The sequence below is a fragment of the Amphibalanus amphitrite genome, unplaced genomic scaffold (assembly GCF_019059575.1).
Source record: "Amphibalanus amphitrite isolate SeventyFive unplaced genomic scaffold, NRLGWU_Aamphi_draft 000077F_arrow, whole genome shotgun sequence".
In the NCBI taxonomy this organism is placed as follows: Eukaryota; Metazoa; Arthropoda; class Thecostraca; order Balanomorpha; family Balanidae; genus Amphibalanus; species Amphibalanus amphitrite.
In genome coordinates, this window is record NW_024881573.1 from 339,052 (window position 1) to 356,844 (window position 17,793).

Sequence of the window (17,793 nt, forward strand, 5' to 3'; positions counted from 1 at the left end):
TTGCGCCATCAAAGGACGTAAATTTTACTCATGAGTGGGCTCAGCTTCGCATTCTGTCAATTTAGCGGTCAGCGGTGGTGACGCCGTATGCCGGCTTGGTTTCTTAAGGATTAGCCTGGGACCTCCGGGGCCTGCATGGAGTTTGCATGAGCTAGTATGCAATCTCAGAGGCCTGTGTGTAATGTGTACACAGTGGCGGTCGCGTGGGGGGCATCAGGGCCATGCCCCCCAAAGCCAATAAAGGGGGCCATCATATCATTTGCCCCCCCCCTCAAACAACCGATGGGCCTCCATAGGTGTATGGGGCCCTGGCCCTTATTCGATCGTCACGAGGCTAAAAAAACCCACTCCAAGCTATTAATATAGCTCCCACACCGATCTTTGAGCGCCCTACACTGACCTCTGAGGGAACTTCAGTGGCGGTCAAGCGCCCACGTTGGCCGCTAAGAGCCCACATCGACCTCTTAAGCCCCACATCTGGCCTATGAGGGCCCCTAACCGGCCTCAGGGGCCCCAACCAGCGTCTGAGCGTCTCACACCGGTCTCTGGTGGCCTTATTTCTGTCTCTGGTGTCCTACGACGAACCTTTAGGTGCCAATGAGGGCCCCACACTGGCTGCTAAAGACCCGATGCCGGCCTCTAAGGGCCTGCATTGGCCTCTGAGGAGGGCCCGTCTTGGCCCTTGAGGGCCCTCTGCTGGCCTCTGGGGTCCAACGACGGCTCATGCCGGTCTTTTAGAGCCCCACGCTGACATCTGAGGGCCCCATGTTGGCCTGTAATGAGTAAGGACCCACATTAGCCTCGAGAGCCCAACTCGGTCTCTGATGGTCTCTCTCAAACTACTGGCCTTTGCAGTTTGCAGGCCCTGTACTGGTCCTGTACTGGTCTCTGAGGGCCCTAATCTGGCCTCTAAGTGAAAACATACATGGGTGGGCTTCTGAAGATCAGAGGGCTTACGCAGACTCCTGTACAGCCCTACGTTGGTCCTGATCGAGATCACTTTACGTCCTGATAGTCCCGCGTAGATTCCCTCATATTTCGACATCGGGACCCTATGAGCCGTTGTGGGTCTTGGGGCTGGCAGAGACGGATGAAATCCTCAGGGCTCAGGGCCAGTCTTTTCAGCATGAGGACTAGGCAGGTTGAGTGAGCCCCAATAGAGCCGTTACGAAGCCCGCAGGAGTCGCGCGCGGCCCTCAGATGCGAATTTTGAAAGCCAGGAACCTTTGGTCTCCAGAGGTCGGTGTACCTACTCTCTCCCGCCGCCACACAACTATATGGGTAAATGTCATAGTCTGAAAATGCTGCTCTCTGGGTTTCACATGCTTGTTCAAAGCAAGAGGTAGGTAGGTAGGTATCTGTACTTGGTAGGTACTAGGTAGGTAGGTAGGTAGGTAGGTAGGTATCTGTACCTCGTGGACGTCAAAATTAGCCGATCACCTCCCCCCCCCCCCTCCGGTGACGGATAAATGTTATGTCCCGCGAGTGTGAGTTTGGCCCCCCTTTTGCTAGCGGCTGCGACCGCCAGTGATTGGCGCATCATTTCCCGTTCAGCGACACCCATCGATGCCTTCATGTCTAGTTCATCTCACATTGCACCAGTGGGCTTAAAAAAAAACAGTGGGCACCAGTGGCGTTAGTCTACAGGCGGGCGCCAGCGAGGGCCGGGCAGCGGAGCAGCACGTGCTCCGACACGTCCGCTTCCCCCCGGAATACGGCGCAGAGCGCCGCCGGGTACCGCTTGTCAGGGCGCTGCAGGCACGCCGCGAAGGGGAGACGGCCGATCCAGTGCAGATACTGGAGCAAACGGCCCCAGTGGCCCGCCATCATCTAGTGCACCGAAACGGCGGCCTCTCGATCCTCTCCGGGGATGGGGGGCGGCAGAGTGCTCCCGAAGATCGTCTTAAAGAAGGATTCGGGCCAGTTGTCGCGCCACTGACAGGTGGCCGCCCGACCGACGTGTCAACGAGCGGGTGTCCGAGGACAAAGCGTCCTGAAGCAGGGCAGCCGCTTGTTTGGCCAGTTCGTTCGCGCGCGCGCGTCCATTACCCTCGATCCCGCAGTGTGTGGGAACCCAATGCAGTGTCACCTCACGGCGCCCGGCGACATCCAGCAGCGTCGTCCATATTTTCGCGCCGAGGGTGGAGGTCTGGGCGGCCATTCCTGCGCTGAGTAGGCCCAGGGAGGCTCTCGAATCGGAGCACGCCACGAGCGGGTGAGGGACGACTCGTCCCGGACCCTCTCCAGCGCCGCCCGCAGGGCGAAGAGCTCTGCGCGGGTGGTAGAGCACAAATCTCCCGCTGCCACCCTGACCTCGACGGTCACCCAAAGGCGGTGAAGATGACGGCGCCGCCTCCTCCTCGCCTGACCTCGGCGTCTGCGGAGCCGTCCGACCAGATCCAGGTGGCCCGGGCTGGGAGCGTCGCCAGGTGTTCCCGAGCGGTCTCTCGTCGAACCTAGTTGAAGGCCGGGACCGACATCCAGCTTGGAGACGACCGGGCGCTGGGCTGTGTTCATGGGAGGAGAGGAGCCTCCAAGCGCGGTTCCACCTCCATCCCCGAGGCGCCCGCCTCGAGCAGCGCCGACCGTCCCTGCAGACGCCAGCCGGTGGTGGATCGAAGGCGCGTGGGCGGATTGGCTTCCGCGGTGACACGCAGCGAGTCGCTCCGCGGCAGGGCGAGCGCTCGGCACAGCATACGCTCGGCGTCTTCCTGGTAGACCAGACGGATGGGATGCCTGCCTCGGCCAGTAGTGCGTCCCTGGGGTAGACCGCGGGCAACCGGTCACCACCCGGGCGGCCCGCAAGCAGCTCGCGCTCCACTAGCTGGACATGAGATGCGGACGCAACAGCCGGAGCCAGGCCCCTCCGCATATTCGAGGACTCCTCGAACGTAACCGTTCGCGACGGTTCGGAGCTGCGCCTCGCGTAGGCCCCAGGTCCGGCCGGTCATCCTCCGCAGTTCCGTGTGAACGGCACGCAGGTCACCGGTGGCACTAGCCTACATCTCTTGAAGGTGACCTTCGACTGACATATACACTTCAAGGACCACTGCGACTCTCCCCACGTAAGCTGGATTGTTCACAGCTCTGACCTGACTGGCCACAAATCGCGAAGTTGCGAATCGCGATTGGGAGTTGTTCCTTTTCACATTCAATGCTGGTCAAGTGAAGTCTTTGTATCTCCTTCCAGCGAGTTTTCTTTTCGGAATAGAATCAGGCACTAGGTATTTTAGGAAACATGCTGAATTTGGCGCCGTCAATAACGGCCCATTTTTCTTCTTGCTGTCAGTCTTACAGAAGTCAACGTTTGCAAAATGTAACTTGCAAATGCAATTGTCCTCAGCATGATTTCTTGCCCCGATTGATGGTTTCTTCTGGTAATATTTCTTTCTTTTTATTTATATGGGAGGCTAAAAAGATGCTTTTTTGCTAGTAATTATGTTTCGTTGAAGTCTTCTTGTCTAGTTCGATATCTGGAACGACATCTTCGCACCAGACACTTTCCGGTCCGGTCGTGAAAGTGCTGAAGTAGTAAATTAAAATTTCTCTTTCCATTATTCTTGGCCGTTTTTCTTCTATTATTCTTGATTGCAATGTTGTCTTTGTATATTTGTTTCATTTGATTCTTTATCATTATTGCTCAAAGCTATTTTCAAACCAACGTAAATGACTCGATCAAACGGTATTTATCGCCTTGGGTCTTGCTTGGATCAGACAAATCAAAATTAACAACCAACATTCAAAAGCGATAAAACGCGTGCAAAGTACGGCTGCGTTTGTGAAGTAAATACCTCCAATGTGAACAGATGGTTAACTGAGCGAGAAAACATGTCCTCATTTATATTCATTTACTCATTATTTATTCAACATGCAATGAAATACATATCTTAATCCGCGAAGTAGATGAAAGTATGGGTTACCTTACATTCAAATTTCAAAATATTTCAACGCCTTTTTGATGATAAAAAGATGCATAAAAGTGCACTGATGTTTGGGCCTCCAATGCTGATTTCCTCGGATCAGCGCACAGTCCATATATAGAGAAGTCTGTGGCTTGTGCCATGGAAACGTAGCCGTCAATAATGACTACTGTAAGGTGGGGCTATTTGAGACAGTGGGGCTATTTGAGACAGTGGGGCTATTTGAGACAGTATTTAAAATTGTTATAATGTAGGAGGGCTCCTTCTCCTGTGCCGCCGCCTATTGCTCGGGCGGCTATATGTTGGCAATGAATGAACTGCCGCCAATGAATGGACTGCCGCTCCGAGACCGACTGAGTCAGAGTCGGAAGTGGAACTCTGCCGCTGCGAGCGCCCGCGGCTACAGCTCACGCGCCGTGGGCTATTTGCCGTGCTCTGCGGCGACGGCTGTGGCAGTGATGGCGGCTGCTGATTGGCTGGCGCTGCGACGCCAGGGCAGCCGCCGATTGGGTTTTCTCCTGGAACCTTCTCGGACGAAAGGTCGTCTGAAGGTCATTGTCATTGACGGGGGGATTCGGTCTGGAGCGGGGGGCTACGCTTGGATTTGGGACTTGAACTGGACTTTGACTCTCGAACTGGTCTTGCTTGCCAATACAATGTGACTAATGTTTTACATTAAGTCTATCACGGCCATGTCTACATTTGGTGGCAGCGGTTAACGAGCTTCGCTCTTCGTAACAAGTCTTAATTATGACTTGAAGAGTCGTACTTACCAAGAGTCAAGAACGAACTGAGGATGAAGACGTTCTCGACTGGTCCGCTCGGCGCTCGGCCCTGGGCCTGGCCTACTTCGCGAGTGCATCCGGTGAACTCGGAATTGTGAGTTTTCGTGTCTGGTCCCGCCTGGGCCATGATTTTGTGCCTGAGTCGAGACTGTCTGTGACTTGTGCCGCCCAGAACTATGGTGAAGCAGTGCAGTCTGGTGTCTCAGTGGGCAGCCTCTGCCGCTGTTTGTTGGAGCGGCTTGTCGGTGAGCTCCGCTGGCTCGACGAGAGGTGAGCGGCCGTTCCGTTAGCCATGCGCTGGCTCGACGAGTTGAACTGTTAAGTGAGTGGCCAGCTGGTCCTCTTCAGTCTTCGGTGTTAGTGGGCAGTGGCTGGCTTGATCTGTTGCCGCCCACCTGCTGTCGCAGACGCTGCAGTTTCCAGATTTCAAGCTCTTCGTTCGTCGCCGCTGTCAGCCGTGGCGACCCGTGGCGACTGAAGAAACCGTTTCAAGTTCGGTCGTCGCCGCCGTCCATCGTGGCGGTCCTTGTGATTGCGATGCTCGCCTCCGAGTGCGTCCGCCGTCGCCGTCGCTCGTGGCGACCGCTGTCGCAGCCGCCTTCTTCGTCGTCTTCAAGTTGCAGCCGCCGCTCCTCGGCCGCCGGCTTCGGGCCAGAGCTGCTGTGACGTCAGCAGTCACGTGACGCTGCTCGTCGCTCGGCCGGCTGTGCGTCAGCTGACCGCCGCGGCCGCCGGCTCCTGCGGCTCCTGACGGCCTGGATGGATGGGCCGACGGCGAGGATCTCCATCGACAGACGACGACAATAAGATAAGTGTATCGATTGCTTGTGTGATGAGTGTATCTTGCAGTGTATGTATTTTGTTTGTGATGTGTAGATAGGTGTGTCATTTTGGCAAAATGAATCCCAGGGACGGGGAGCAGAGTGGGTCTGGGGACGTGCGCCGCGGGGCGATCGGTAGGTTTTCGTTTGAGGCGCCAAAGTTCGCCGGGGAGAGTGGCTCAGCCTGTGACAGATTTTTGGCGGATCTGGACACTTTCTACACTTTTCACAATTTGGATGATGAGTTCAAGCTGCGCTTCCTGCCGCTGTGCTTGACCGGGTTCGCACGGGATGCTTTTGAGGCCCTCCCACGGGAGGAGAGGGACACGTTCAGCCGGGCTGCTAGTGCTCTCCGCCACTTGTTCATCAAACCGTGCGCGCTGGATGCTCATAGCCAGCTTCAGCAGTTAAAGTTTGACCCGTCGACCTCTCTTGACGCGTTTGTCATTCGACTGCGTGCGCTAGTGGCTGAAGCGTTCCCAGGGAGTGTTTGCGATCAGGTGCTCTTCCATTCTTTTCTCACGGCTCTGCCGAGAGATTATCAGCAGCAGATAATTTCGATCGGTATCGCGACCTTCCCAAAAGCTGTGGAGAAAGTGGGCAATATCATTCGTAGTGAGCGCGTCTCGGTTCAGGATCGGGCCCCGGTGCGCCAGGTTAGCCAAGCTAGTGGGAATGGGATGCTGGAAAAAGTACTCCAGCGGCTGGAGCAGCTGGAGCTTCAGGTCGCGCGGGCGGCTCAGCCCGCCGCTCGGGAGCGGGGACCGGCGCGAGCGGGGACGGCACGCGCACGGGACGGTCGGTCGGACGCGGGCCGGCCGGACGGGGGCCGCCAGGAGAGCGGCCGGCGCGCCTGTTTTGCCTGCGGCAGCGAGCAGCATCTGCGTGCGGCGTGTCCCCATCGGCGCGCACGGTGCTATACGTGTGGCCGAGACGGGCACATTTCCCGTGTCTGTGACCGGGGAAACGACGCCGGGGTCACGGTAAGTTGCAGCGCCCACCAGTGCCCCCAGCCCCAAAACCCGCCGCAGTGAGGTCGGAGAGGGCCAAGTGCGCTCCCGATGCAGCAGGTGAGGCGCTGAAGGTTGAAGATGTGGGCTGTCAGACGGAGAGCTGCCAGCACATTTCTGCGTTCAATTGGCCCCTCAGTTTCATTCAGAGTGAGCAGGGTAAGGATGAGGTGCTGGCCGAGCTGGCACGGTTACTTGCGACCGGCTCGTGCCCCTCTCGCCACAGCGTCTCGAGCGCTGTGAGGCCGTGGCTGAGACACTGGTCCCGGCTACGCCTCCTCGACGGCGTGATTTTCAAAGTGTACCGCAGCCGTCCGCAGGCCCCTGAGGCGCTGCAGGTGGTAATTCCGTCTGAGCTTGTGGCAGGTGTGCTCACTTCTCTGCATGCAGGCCCGTGTGGAGGACACTTCGGTCATGAGAAGTTGTTTAAGCAGGCTCAGAGACGATTCTTTTGGCTGGGGATGTATACAGATGTGGAGAAGTTCTGTCAGCAGTGCGACCGCTGTGCCGGCCGCAGCTCCCCCAACCCGCCACCCCGAGCGTCTATGGGTGAGTTGTACGCAACTGAGCCCTGGGAGGTGGTGTCCATTGACTTTTTGACCGATCTTCCCACTACAGCGCGCGGCAACAGACACTTGCTGGTGGTCTGTGATCACTTCACCCGCTGGGTGGAGGTGTTCCCGCTTCCTGACATGCTGGCTGTGACGGTCGCGGAGACTCTGGCGTCACAAGTGTTTTCCCGCTTTGGGTGTCCCAAGCGTCTTCACTCTGACTGTGCCGCTAATTTCAGAAGCCAGGTGATGTCGGAGCTGTGCCGAATCATGGGCATACAGAAAACGAGCACCACTGCTTTCCATCCACAGGGAAACAGCCGCTGCGAGCGGGTCAATCGGACCATCCTAGGGATGCTGGCGAAGTACCTGACGGATAATCACAGCGAGTGGGACCGTCACCTGCCGCTGCTGATGCTCGGTTACCGTGCCCAGATTCACAGGTCGTTGGGGTACAGTCCCTTCTTTTTGATGTTCGGTCGGGAGCCGAACCTGCCCATTGATGCTGAGATTGACTCCCCTACCACGGCCCGTGCTCGGTCCACCGCGGAGTATGTAGACGAGCTGTGTAGCGGTCTCCGTAGCGCGTACCGAGAGGCCCTCAGCGTGTCTGATAGGAGGCACACTCAGAACAAGCGTTTGTATGAACGGAAAATGAATGAATTTCATTACAGTGTGGGTGATCGGGCCATGCTGTTTCGTGGTGTTGCCAAGCGTGGCGAATATCACAAGTTTATGAGGCCCTGGAAACCCGTGGTAATAGTCGCCAAGCGCGGGGATCTTAACTATCGTGTGAGACTGGAGGACGGGAAAATGTTGTGTGTGCACCACAATAGGTTGAAACCGTGTACCGTGCCCTCTGGTAACACGACGGAGTCAGATCCGGCCGCCAGTGGCGCGGCAGACCGGGTAAGTGGCCGCTCAGACTCAGCTGAGCGGGTGCAGAGACAGGGTGCAGAGCAGTCGGTTGGTCTCCGTGTGACCTTCCGGCCGATACCGCTGCCTCGCAGTGCGGTACCCCCGGTGGCTCCGAGACGCTCTACGCGTGAGCGTCGGCCCCCTGACCGATATGTAGCCGTAATGTAAGACACCTGATCGCAACACTGCCCAGCCGCAGCTACCTTTAGCGCGCTTTATCTTGTGCTTTGACTAGCCAGCAGAGCTTAGATGGACGCGATCTGAACGCGTCGAGCGACTAGCGCGTGGCGTAAGTGGCGGAAAGTACGGCAGTGGGTCTCGTCTTATCCTTACCGGCTGATGTGTGTCCTGTCTCGTGCCCCGATGACCCGAGCTGACTTTTTCTGTCGTTTGTACATATCGCGTTGTGGCGTCACTCTTAGTGACGCGTTTGTTTTATTCTGGTTCCCAGGGGACGTGCGCTGGAGCCGGTGCGCTTCAGACGGCTGGCGCCTCTTTGTAAGCGGGGAGGAGTGTAGGAGGGCTCCTTCTCCTGTGCCGCCGCCTATTGCTCGGGCGGCTATATGTTGGCAATGAATGAACTGCCGCCAATGAATGGACTGCCGCTCCGAGACCGACTGAGTCAGAGTCGGAAGTGGAACTCTGCCGCTGCGAGCGCCCGCGGCTACAGCTCACGCGCCGTGGGCTATTTGCCGTGCTCTGCGGCGACGGCTGTGGCAGTGATGGCGGCTGCTGATTGGCTGGCGCTGCGACGCCAGGGCAGCCGCCGATTGGGTTTTCTCCTGGAACCTTCTCGGACGAAAGGTCGTCTGAAGGTCATTGTCATTGACGGGGGGATTCGGTCTGGAGCGGGGGGCTACGCTTGGATTTGGGACTTGAACTGGACTTTGACTCTCGAACTGGTCTTGCTTGCCAATACAATGTGACTAATGTTTTACATTAAGTCTATCACGGCCATGTCTACAATAAAATAAAAACCGTTTGAAATTTATGCCTAATTTTTGCTCAGGCGCTTTACTGCTCGATTCCACGCCTTCCTGAGCAAAAATATCACATAAAAATCAAACGGTCTTCATTTTATAGCGATTTTAAATACTGTCTCAAATAGCCCCACTGTCTCAAATAGCCCCACTTTACAGTACCGCAAAAAGTAAAAGCGGCTAACTTAGCCATTTCCGTAGATGTCGGGCTATAACTTTTTGACCGTGGGTCTTCGGTATGTGTTCACTGTTCAATCACATGTGCTTCATTCTTCTTTTTTATTTAAGCACAAATGTAAGTTTTGAAGACCACCACAGCAGAAAATGCTTCGAAAGCTGGATAGTGGGCAAAATATCCTGAATTTATCGTGCTGCATGGGAATTAGTATTGCTGAAAAAGGGGGTTTTTGTTCCAGATTATTGTGGGTGCAGAATACATTGTCTGCACCCACTGGGGAATTATTGTGGGTGCAGCTGCACTGAGCCTCAATACCCTTTGAGAGCCTCAATAGTCTCAATTCCGCTTATGGATGACATCCTAAGGGGGCCTCACACTGAACTCTACGAGTATAATGTGGAAGGCGCATCGGCCGCCAGATGGTGTCCAACGGTGCCGCCATGTTGCGCAGACCAGGGCCTCGTTTCATAAAAGGAATTACTTACGGCGTTCCGTCAATTATTCCAGATTTGGCGTATTTGATGCCAATTCGGTTTCATAAAGCCGGAGACCGGAGTAATTCACGCCATCGAAATTACGGAGCTTCATTTACGGCAAATGCTCGATTCCGGACCAATTGATGCCAGTTGGGTTTCATAAAACGACGTAATTAACGCCAAATATTTTATCAAGCTCTTGATATCAGTGGTGTAAACCAAGATACCTATAAGAAACAGGTAGGTCCGATGTTTTGAGTAAAGCCCAGTAAAGCCCTGGTGACGTCACTGACATTTCTTATATGGAGAATTTCGCCCATAAGGAAAATATTTTACATACGGAAATTTGTATTTCATTAGGAAAAAATACATTCTTTCAATTTCATCATGAAACTTATATAATTTAATTAAAAAACTTGAAATCCTTTGAGTGCTTGTCCCAACCCCTGCTATACCTTTGGTCACGTGATTTCCATGATAAACTTTGCGTTTTGCAATGTTATGACTTAAACAGAAGCAATAAATGTTACAAGCGTATTATTTATGATGTTTTAGGCAGCAATCGTGTAATAACATCCTTGAATTATATACATTCTGCTTAAAAGAGGTCACGTGATGTTACCAGATTGTGCTCGGACAGCATCTTCTTGAACTTCGATTTTGAGTACTTTTTACCTTCATTGAGTCCTAATAACGGACGTTTTTAGTTATAAAATGAAGCAATGAATCTATTGAGGGCAAAATTTAATCATTTTTGCACTTTCAAGCCGGGCTATCCTGGCATGAACTTCGGCCGGTTTGTGTGTGAAGCCTATGGTGAAGGGAAAACTTCACGCCCGGCTGACGTCACAGACCTCGGCTACCAAATCGTGTCCGGTGGGGGTCGGTGTAAACTACGCACAAAAATGTTGCGTGAATTTGAATAAATGTGAAGATTCGAAGCTAATTTTTAATATATTTTATAATGTTGAGCCCGGTGAGGAAGAAAGAACAGCCAAAATGAGAAAAAGAAACTGCAAATATTCTGTACCAGTCGCTTTTTGTGGCCGCTATCGGAATTTTGTTTATTCGCCGCGCCGCGCCACTTTCGTAGTTAGGCACTTCTGCTTAGCTGGCTTTCTGCTGTTTTCAATATATTGATTTAATAAAGGATGGTCATTGGTCATCAATATTCATTTTGTTTTTCATAAATAATTTTTACGATTTAAATTCAACATCATTGTTTTATAATTTCTCGTAAAAAAAAAATAAGTGTTGACATGAAATTGTAATTTGTAGGACGCTTGATAAATTACGGTAACTACGCAAATGTGCTTAGTTACGGAGGTGTAAACAATTCCAGTTGTGGCTTTGTGAAACGGCTTCATTTACGCTCCGTAGTTTGAAAGGGTGTGAATCACGGAAAGGTGTAAGTTACGGCAGAGCTTTATGAAACGAGGCCCAGGAAGCGGCCGCCGCCTGTTTTGGGGAATAGGGAATTCGGGACCTCGATTTACGTTTGCGGCCGCTGCATCCGTTACGTTCAAGCATTGTAGACACGGAACCCGGCATCCTACGCAGAATTGAGTGGAGAACAACATGACATCTTAAAAAAATCCTTAACTAAAGGGAACTTATACGTTAAGCCCTTATAAGTCAATGGGGAAATATGGAAATTGCTATTGTGGCGCCGGGAATGATCTGAAACTATCTCAAGCATATAAAATTGTGATTTCATGCACTCCTTGCAACGTCCAATGCTTCACATTTGCATTGTTACCCTTGCGTGATGTCATTTATGACGTCACTAGGGTTATAAACTTTTCTTCAATAACTCCCGATCAAATTGAACTAGCGAATCGGGAAAGCCACAAATGGACTCAGAAAGACCTGCCGAATCGAATGATATGCAACATGACCTTACTCGACCAGCTTCGTGACCTCAGAGCTCTGACCTGACCTTGTCACGAGGTCAATGCCGTAAATTGACCTCACCCGAACAAAAGTAAATCACTCGATGCGCCTGAGCTAGGTGAACACGATGATGCCAAAATCGCGGCTCTACGGCCATTTTTTGGTGGGAATTTTGAAAATCGGCCGGTTAATTTCCGAGATCTTAGGAAGGGGGGGGGGAAACGCGCCCCCCCCCCCACGGGTGGTAGGGTCCGCCGATAGCCCTACGGAGCGCGGGTTAACTCTACAGTCAATTATTGGACGCAGACTCGGGCGGTCGCTTGTATTCTTCAATTCTTGTCTTGGCTCATTTCGGACATTTGAAATACTGAACAATACATCGTGAAAAGTGGAAGTGTTATATTTGAGAAACGAACTAGACTATCAGCGAACATTATTACACGACAAAAAACTTCAAAATTGTTGACGTCAATTTTTAAACTCAATTTTTAGCAGTTCTAGACCACGTAGCGCAAAACAAAGATCGCCATTGGACTCCCCGTGACGAGCTGCATCGAATCAATACCCATTTTATGCAAGAATATCAAGTTTGAAATTTGACCTAATTTGACCTGACCTTCACCGGAACATAACCTTAACTGGCCCTTAAGGCTGCCTGACGCACATAATCGCATTTGCCATGTAAAAAAGACCACAAAACAAGCATCAAATGATATTTTTATATTGTGACCCTCAGTGACCTGACCTTGTGACCTGATCTGGTATCAGTTACCTCAAATAGCAAAATATGCGTTTGACGAACAATTCCCCATCGATGACTTTCAATGACATGCATCTTACTCGATTTTACAATACATTTCTTGAAATGCCTGTAAACGGGGAAAATTCGAAATTTGACCTGACCTGTAACGTCATCGGTGTAACCGAGGTCAATGAAATTGGGTCACAATGTAGTTCCTTGTTGGGGCTATCCAACACCGTTTGCTGCTAGTCGCTATGTTCCGTGGTTCTCGAGATCTTAGGGGGGGCCTTTGCCCCCCCCCCACGGGGCGTTTGCTTGGCAGACCCCAACGGGGCGCGGGTTAGCATTTGACGTTACATTGAAACATCGGTCTGTATAGACGACGCGACTTGTTATTTACCTGGGACGTTTGAGCTCTAACACAGAACACTGTGGTAAAAAAGAGACAAACGTAATAAGTTGCACGAAATCACGATTCTGAGGCGGCACCAATAATTGATATCTGCCTTTACGGGTTGCACCATAAACAATCATCGTCACTTTTTAATACTTAATGCAGGTCAATCCAATCTCAATTTAGACCACGAAATCACGGATCTAAAGCTCCTGCTGTACAGCCCTCTGTAGACTGCGTGGTAGGTATTCTTTCTTCGACAAAACCGCGAATGACGCGGATACTATGCCATCGGTCACTCGGAAATCGTAACAGCAAGATGCGCGAGACTCCGCAGCTTAGATTGGCATTACCGTCGTACTCATTTTCCATCCAGTTTGGCAACAAAACCCAAAAGTTTATACTTGCCCCAAAAACAAACTTTTACATTTTGTTGCCACACAATTGGCGTATGCTTTGTTTATTGATAGGCCCTATCAAAGGAGTGGAGCATGGCGCATCTATTTGCAATGAGTTTCGACCGACTGATAACATGACCTTTGAATTATTATCAGTTTTGTCGGAAAAAGAATACCTACCACGCAGTCTGCTGAGGGCTGTACGCTCGTGGGACCGCATTATGCGGCACAGAGGATGGCTGGGAATGGGATGCCTGGATAGCTCGTTTCGGGGTCAGAACGTCTCAGCTCTCAGATGCAGAAAAACTTCACGTTCTGCTTGGTTTGTTTGAAGGTAAAGCGGAGCCTTGTTGTTGACGTCTGCGGAGCCCTATCCAGCGAAAAGCAGCCACACTGCAGGAAAATTGAGTCTGTAAGTCTGCAGTATCACAGGCCCAACGTACTGACCAGCCGTCCATACACGTTTCCGTTTGGCAGAACCATGGGCGGGTTGTGCTCGTCAATCGGCTTTCCGGAGAGGGCGCACAGCAGGCGGCTCTGGGTGCAGTGCGAGAACGGCAGCGGGCGCGCCAGCTCGTTGAGCGGCGGCTGGCAGACGGGACAGTCCGGGTTACCCTGGCCGTCCTGCCGGTAGCACTGGCTGCAAACCCAGCGAGCAGTGTCACTGAGACAGACGGACACTGCGGCGTCACTGAGACTGAGAACACAGTCACGGCGTCACTGAGACTGAGACTGAGCGCACACGGCGTCACTGAGACTGAGACTGAGCGCACATACGGCGTCACTGAGACTGAGACTGGGAACACACGGCGTCACTGAGACTGAGACTGAGCACACATACGGCGTCACTGAGACGAAGACTGAGCGCACACGGCGTCACTGATACTGAGACTGAGCACACATACGGCGTCACTGAGACAGACGGACACTGCGGCGCCAGTGAGACTGAGCACACACGGCGTCACTGAGACTGAGACTGAGCACACACGGCGTCACTGAGACGGACACTGCGGCGTCACTGAGACTAAGCGCACACGGCGTCACTGAGACTAAGCGCACACGGCGTCACTGAGCTGCGAACACAGTCACGGCGTCACTGAGACGGACACTGCGGCGTCACTGAGACGAAGACTGAACGCACACGGCGTCACTGAGACTAAGCGCACACGGCGTCACTGAGCTGAGAACACAGTCACGGCGTCACTGAGACTGAGACTGGGAACACATGGCGTCACTGAGACTGAGACTGAGCACACACGGCGTTACTGAGACTGAGACTGAGCGCACACGGCGTCACTGAGCTGAGAACACAGTCACGGCGTCACTCAAGGCCATCTATAGAAGGTACAGTCACTCCCCGCCGACCAATCAGAGACAGATCCTGAGTGACGTCACCCCTGATGCTCGCAAGGGGTACTCCATTCCTTTACAACGTAAAAATGACTAACTTCATTTGAACATTGTTGGCGACACTCTACACATATCGCTCAACCGTTGATGTCATTGGAAAGTCCAGCTAATTTTCTAGCGATAAAAAGAGCAACAATATGCTAAGAAATGGCCAGTTTTGAAGATATAGACGATTTAAAAATCCTCTGCAGTTGCAGGAAAGCAACGTAAAAACGCATCGAGCTTATATTTTTACTATGAATAAATCATTTTCAGTAAGTTTCTAGATATGGTATCGATTTATTCAACAACTTTATTACAATATTTTTATTACTTGTAACTTTATTTCAAAATAATATTTTAAAAAAATTGCAACTGTTGGCAAGTAGCTTTGAAGCGATTGTGGCGCACCGCGCCATTATTGTCCTGAGGCCCCCTTATGATGGCATCAAAAGTGGAGTGACATGGGCCTGGCGTCACTGAGACAGACGGACACTGCGGCGCCAGTGAGACTGAGCACACACGGCGTCACTGAGACGGACACTGCGGCGTCACTGAGACTAAGCGCACACGGCGTCACTGAGACTAAGCGCACACGGCGTCACTGAGCTGAGAACACAGTCACGGCGTCACTGAGACGGACACTGCGGCGTCACTGAGACGAAGACTGAACGCACACGGCGTCACTTTACAACTGGTGAGGGGTATTAGAGTGGAGGTATAGTGACGGTATAGTGACGGTATGGTGGTATGGGCTGGGTGGTCCGGGTGCGGTGAGCCGTGGTGCCAATCTGGAGCGCGGCTCCCCGGGGGGAGGGGGGGGGGGCGCGGCCCACCTACTGTGTTTTCAGCGCGGCCAGGCCATCTTGGAGCACGGTGCGGAACACCGACACGGAGCTCAGCTGGTAGATGCGGAAGTTTTCCTCGCGGAACTCTGCGATGAGCTGGTGCCAGCGCCGCTCCGAGAACAGGTCGCAGTACGGCGCAATGTCTGCCCGCACCGGGTCGGCGGGGTCACTTTGTGTGAGCGGGGTGGCCGGATCCGACACCACACCACACGCGCCGCACACAAACCAGGGCCCACCGAAATGCCGACTTTCCCAGGCAACGAAAACGGGCGCAGATTAAGACCTTTTGTGCATAAGTAACTACTATGGACGTCAAACCCCTTGAGACCCCACTTGTTTGCGATAACTTTTAAATACGATAACTCTGACGATATTTTGGCAATGTTGTTTCAGAACCTGGCGAAACTTTTATTACTAGGGTATTTTGACGGCAAACGATTATGAAAGGCACTTCTCATCCAAGATTACTTTACTACTCAGGTTGGTTCACTAGGGAAAAAAGGCGCCGTGGTTACGTCACGGATTTGGTAGCAATCTGGTAGCAATTTTTGCAGACATCAATGGCGCACGTGTTGTTTGATCATTGCCACTGAACTCTATAATGATCATTGCCAATCCTATTTTACTGCACTATTTTGGTATTTCACTGCCGTGTATTGTTAATTACCTTTAAAAATTAAAATAAAGAAATATTTGCAAGCCAGCAAGTCAGTTATAATTTGAGGCAGCACTCTGTCATTATTGAGCCTTCAGAATGTGTCATTACGGAGCGAGCGAAGCGAGCGGAGTCTTTCCTTAGATTAACGGAAATTTCTGAGTATGAGCGGCCGGCCGGCCGGCCGGCCGGCCGGCCGTGGTCACGCTTTTGCGAGGCTTATATCTCAGCAACCACTTGACCGATTTACATGCGGTAAATTTTGTAGGGTAGCTTCATTCCTTCTACCAAGTATTGGACTATTCCCGATGCATGTGGGTGACCCCTTATGCACGTGCCACGTGCAAAACGAAGAGGTGTCAGTTTTGTAATTGTTGCAATATCTCGGTAACTACTTGGCCGATTGCGCTGAAAGTTGGCATGTAGGTAGGCACCCACTAGGCACTGCATATCCATGTGCCAGAGTTGGGGTGCTGCTGCACGTGCGCACGTGCAGGGGTCGTTTCCAGATCTCGAGAACGGCTCGACCGATTGCGCTCAAATTTGGTACACAGTTAGGGACCGGTTAGTAGGGTGCCGTGCACAAGTCAGTTGGGACCCATTTTGCACGTGCGCACGTGCAGGGTGCCGCTTCCAGATCTCGAGAACGGCTGGGCCGATTGTGCCCAAATTTGGCACATCGCTAGAGACCGGTTAGTAGGGTGCCGTGCACAAGTCAGTTGGAGGTACCCCCTCGCAATTTCGCACGTGCAAGGCCCACCCTCTCGCTCGCTCCGTTAGTCGCCCCAAAAGGCGTTATACTGGTTTTATATATTTTCTCATATTACCTACTCTTGTGGAAAACTTTCTTAGTCATGAAAATGTATGTATATATGAATCATTTCAACTTTATTTTCTAAGTTTAATAGAAATAAAATTTCACCTTACATTATCAAAAGGCTACCTGCCTATTTCGTCCAACCAATGAAATATTTGTCCAGCAGAAGGTAGGTACTTCTGAGAAGGTACTGACATCTCTTATCTACACCAATATTTCAGGAAAATGACAGAGAAACTGTTTTTAAAAAAAAATCTGCATATGAAAGGGTTGTTGTGCACATTGCAAAATATATCATCAGCTAATGCTTCCGAGCCATCTCATTCACCAGCACACATCAATCCGGCTCCTGGCTTCTGCCAAGGAAACATTCCAAAATAATGCATTATTTTATTTCATTGACCACCTTGCAAAAGACAAATAGCAAACACACCACCACCAAAAACAGAAAAATAGTCAACAGGTAACTAGGTATATACCTACCAGCTGATCTAGCTGTGTTATGTTATGCGCCTTAGAAAAACATAAGCAATCAAAGTTGAATAAGCGCCCCAAACTTAGCCATTCATGCATGAAACGTGTTCAAATTCTGGTTGAGCATGTTCATAAAACTGAAACTAACACTGGTATTAGGTATATAATTATAAAAGAACAAAAACCACAGCAGAGCTTACTCTACAAGGCATAACAATGAATTTTAAAAGTGACATCCAAACTCGCAACTCGCAAGTTGTACCCACCTACCAGCAACCTGCACATTTCTATGTACTGCGCAGCAGCACTTTGCACAGTCACTTACACACAATTATGACAATTAAAATAGCTTTGATCAATCAAGCAAGTCAGGACCCATGGTATGCAGATTCACGAGTTCTCTCAACATCTTCAACTACCAACAATCAAGACTGAGCACCTTGTGATCTCAGTGACTCCGCAGACCCATCTTCTGTTTTGCATTTTCAGTTTTCAATTGAAATATGAGTTCAATCTGGGAGACACATCTTGCATCATTATGTTT

General features: G+C 51.6%; 1 protein-coding gene across 5 annotated transcripts in view; it reads right to left on the reverse strand.

The window, feature by feature from the left end:
- LOC122379412 (E3 ubiquitin-protein transferase MAEA-like) overlaps positions 1 to 17,793 on the reverse strand; it is a 223,803-nt gene that overhangs the window by 18,733 nt on the left and 187,277 nt on the right. For 4 of the 5 annotated variants that reach the window (XM_043361624.1, XM_043361623.1, XM_043361621.1 and 1 more), the window contains 2 exons: positions 15,296 to 15,446; positions 13,514 to 13,706 (listed from right to left, as the gene is read on the reverse strand). The exons of the other annotated variant lie outside the window; for it this stretch is intronic. In XM_043361624.1, coding sequence (XP_043217559.1) covers positions 13,514 to 13,706; positions 15,296 to 15,446 — 344 coding nt within the window. The remainder of the gene's footprint in view (positions 1 to 13,513; positions 13,707 to 15,295; positions 15,447 to 17,793) is intronic. 5 annotated transcript variants of the gene reach the window in all.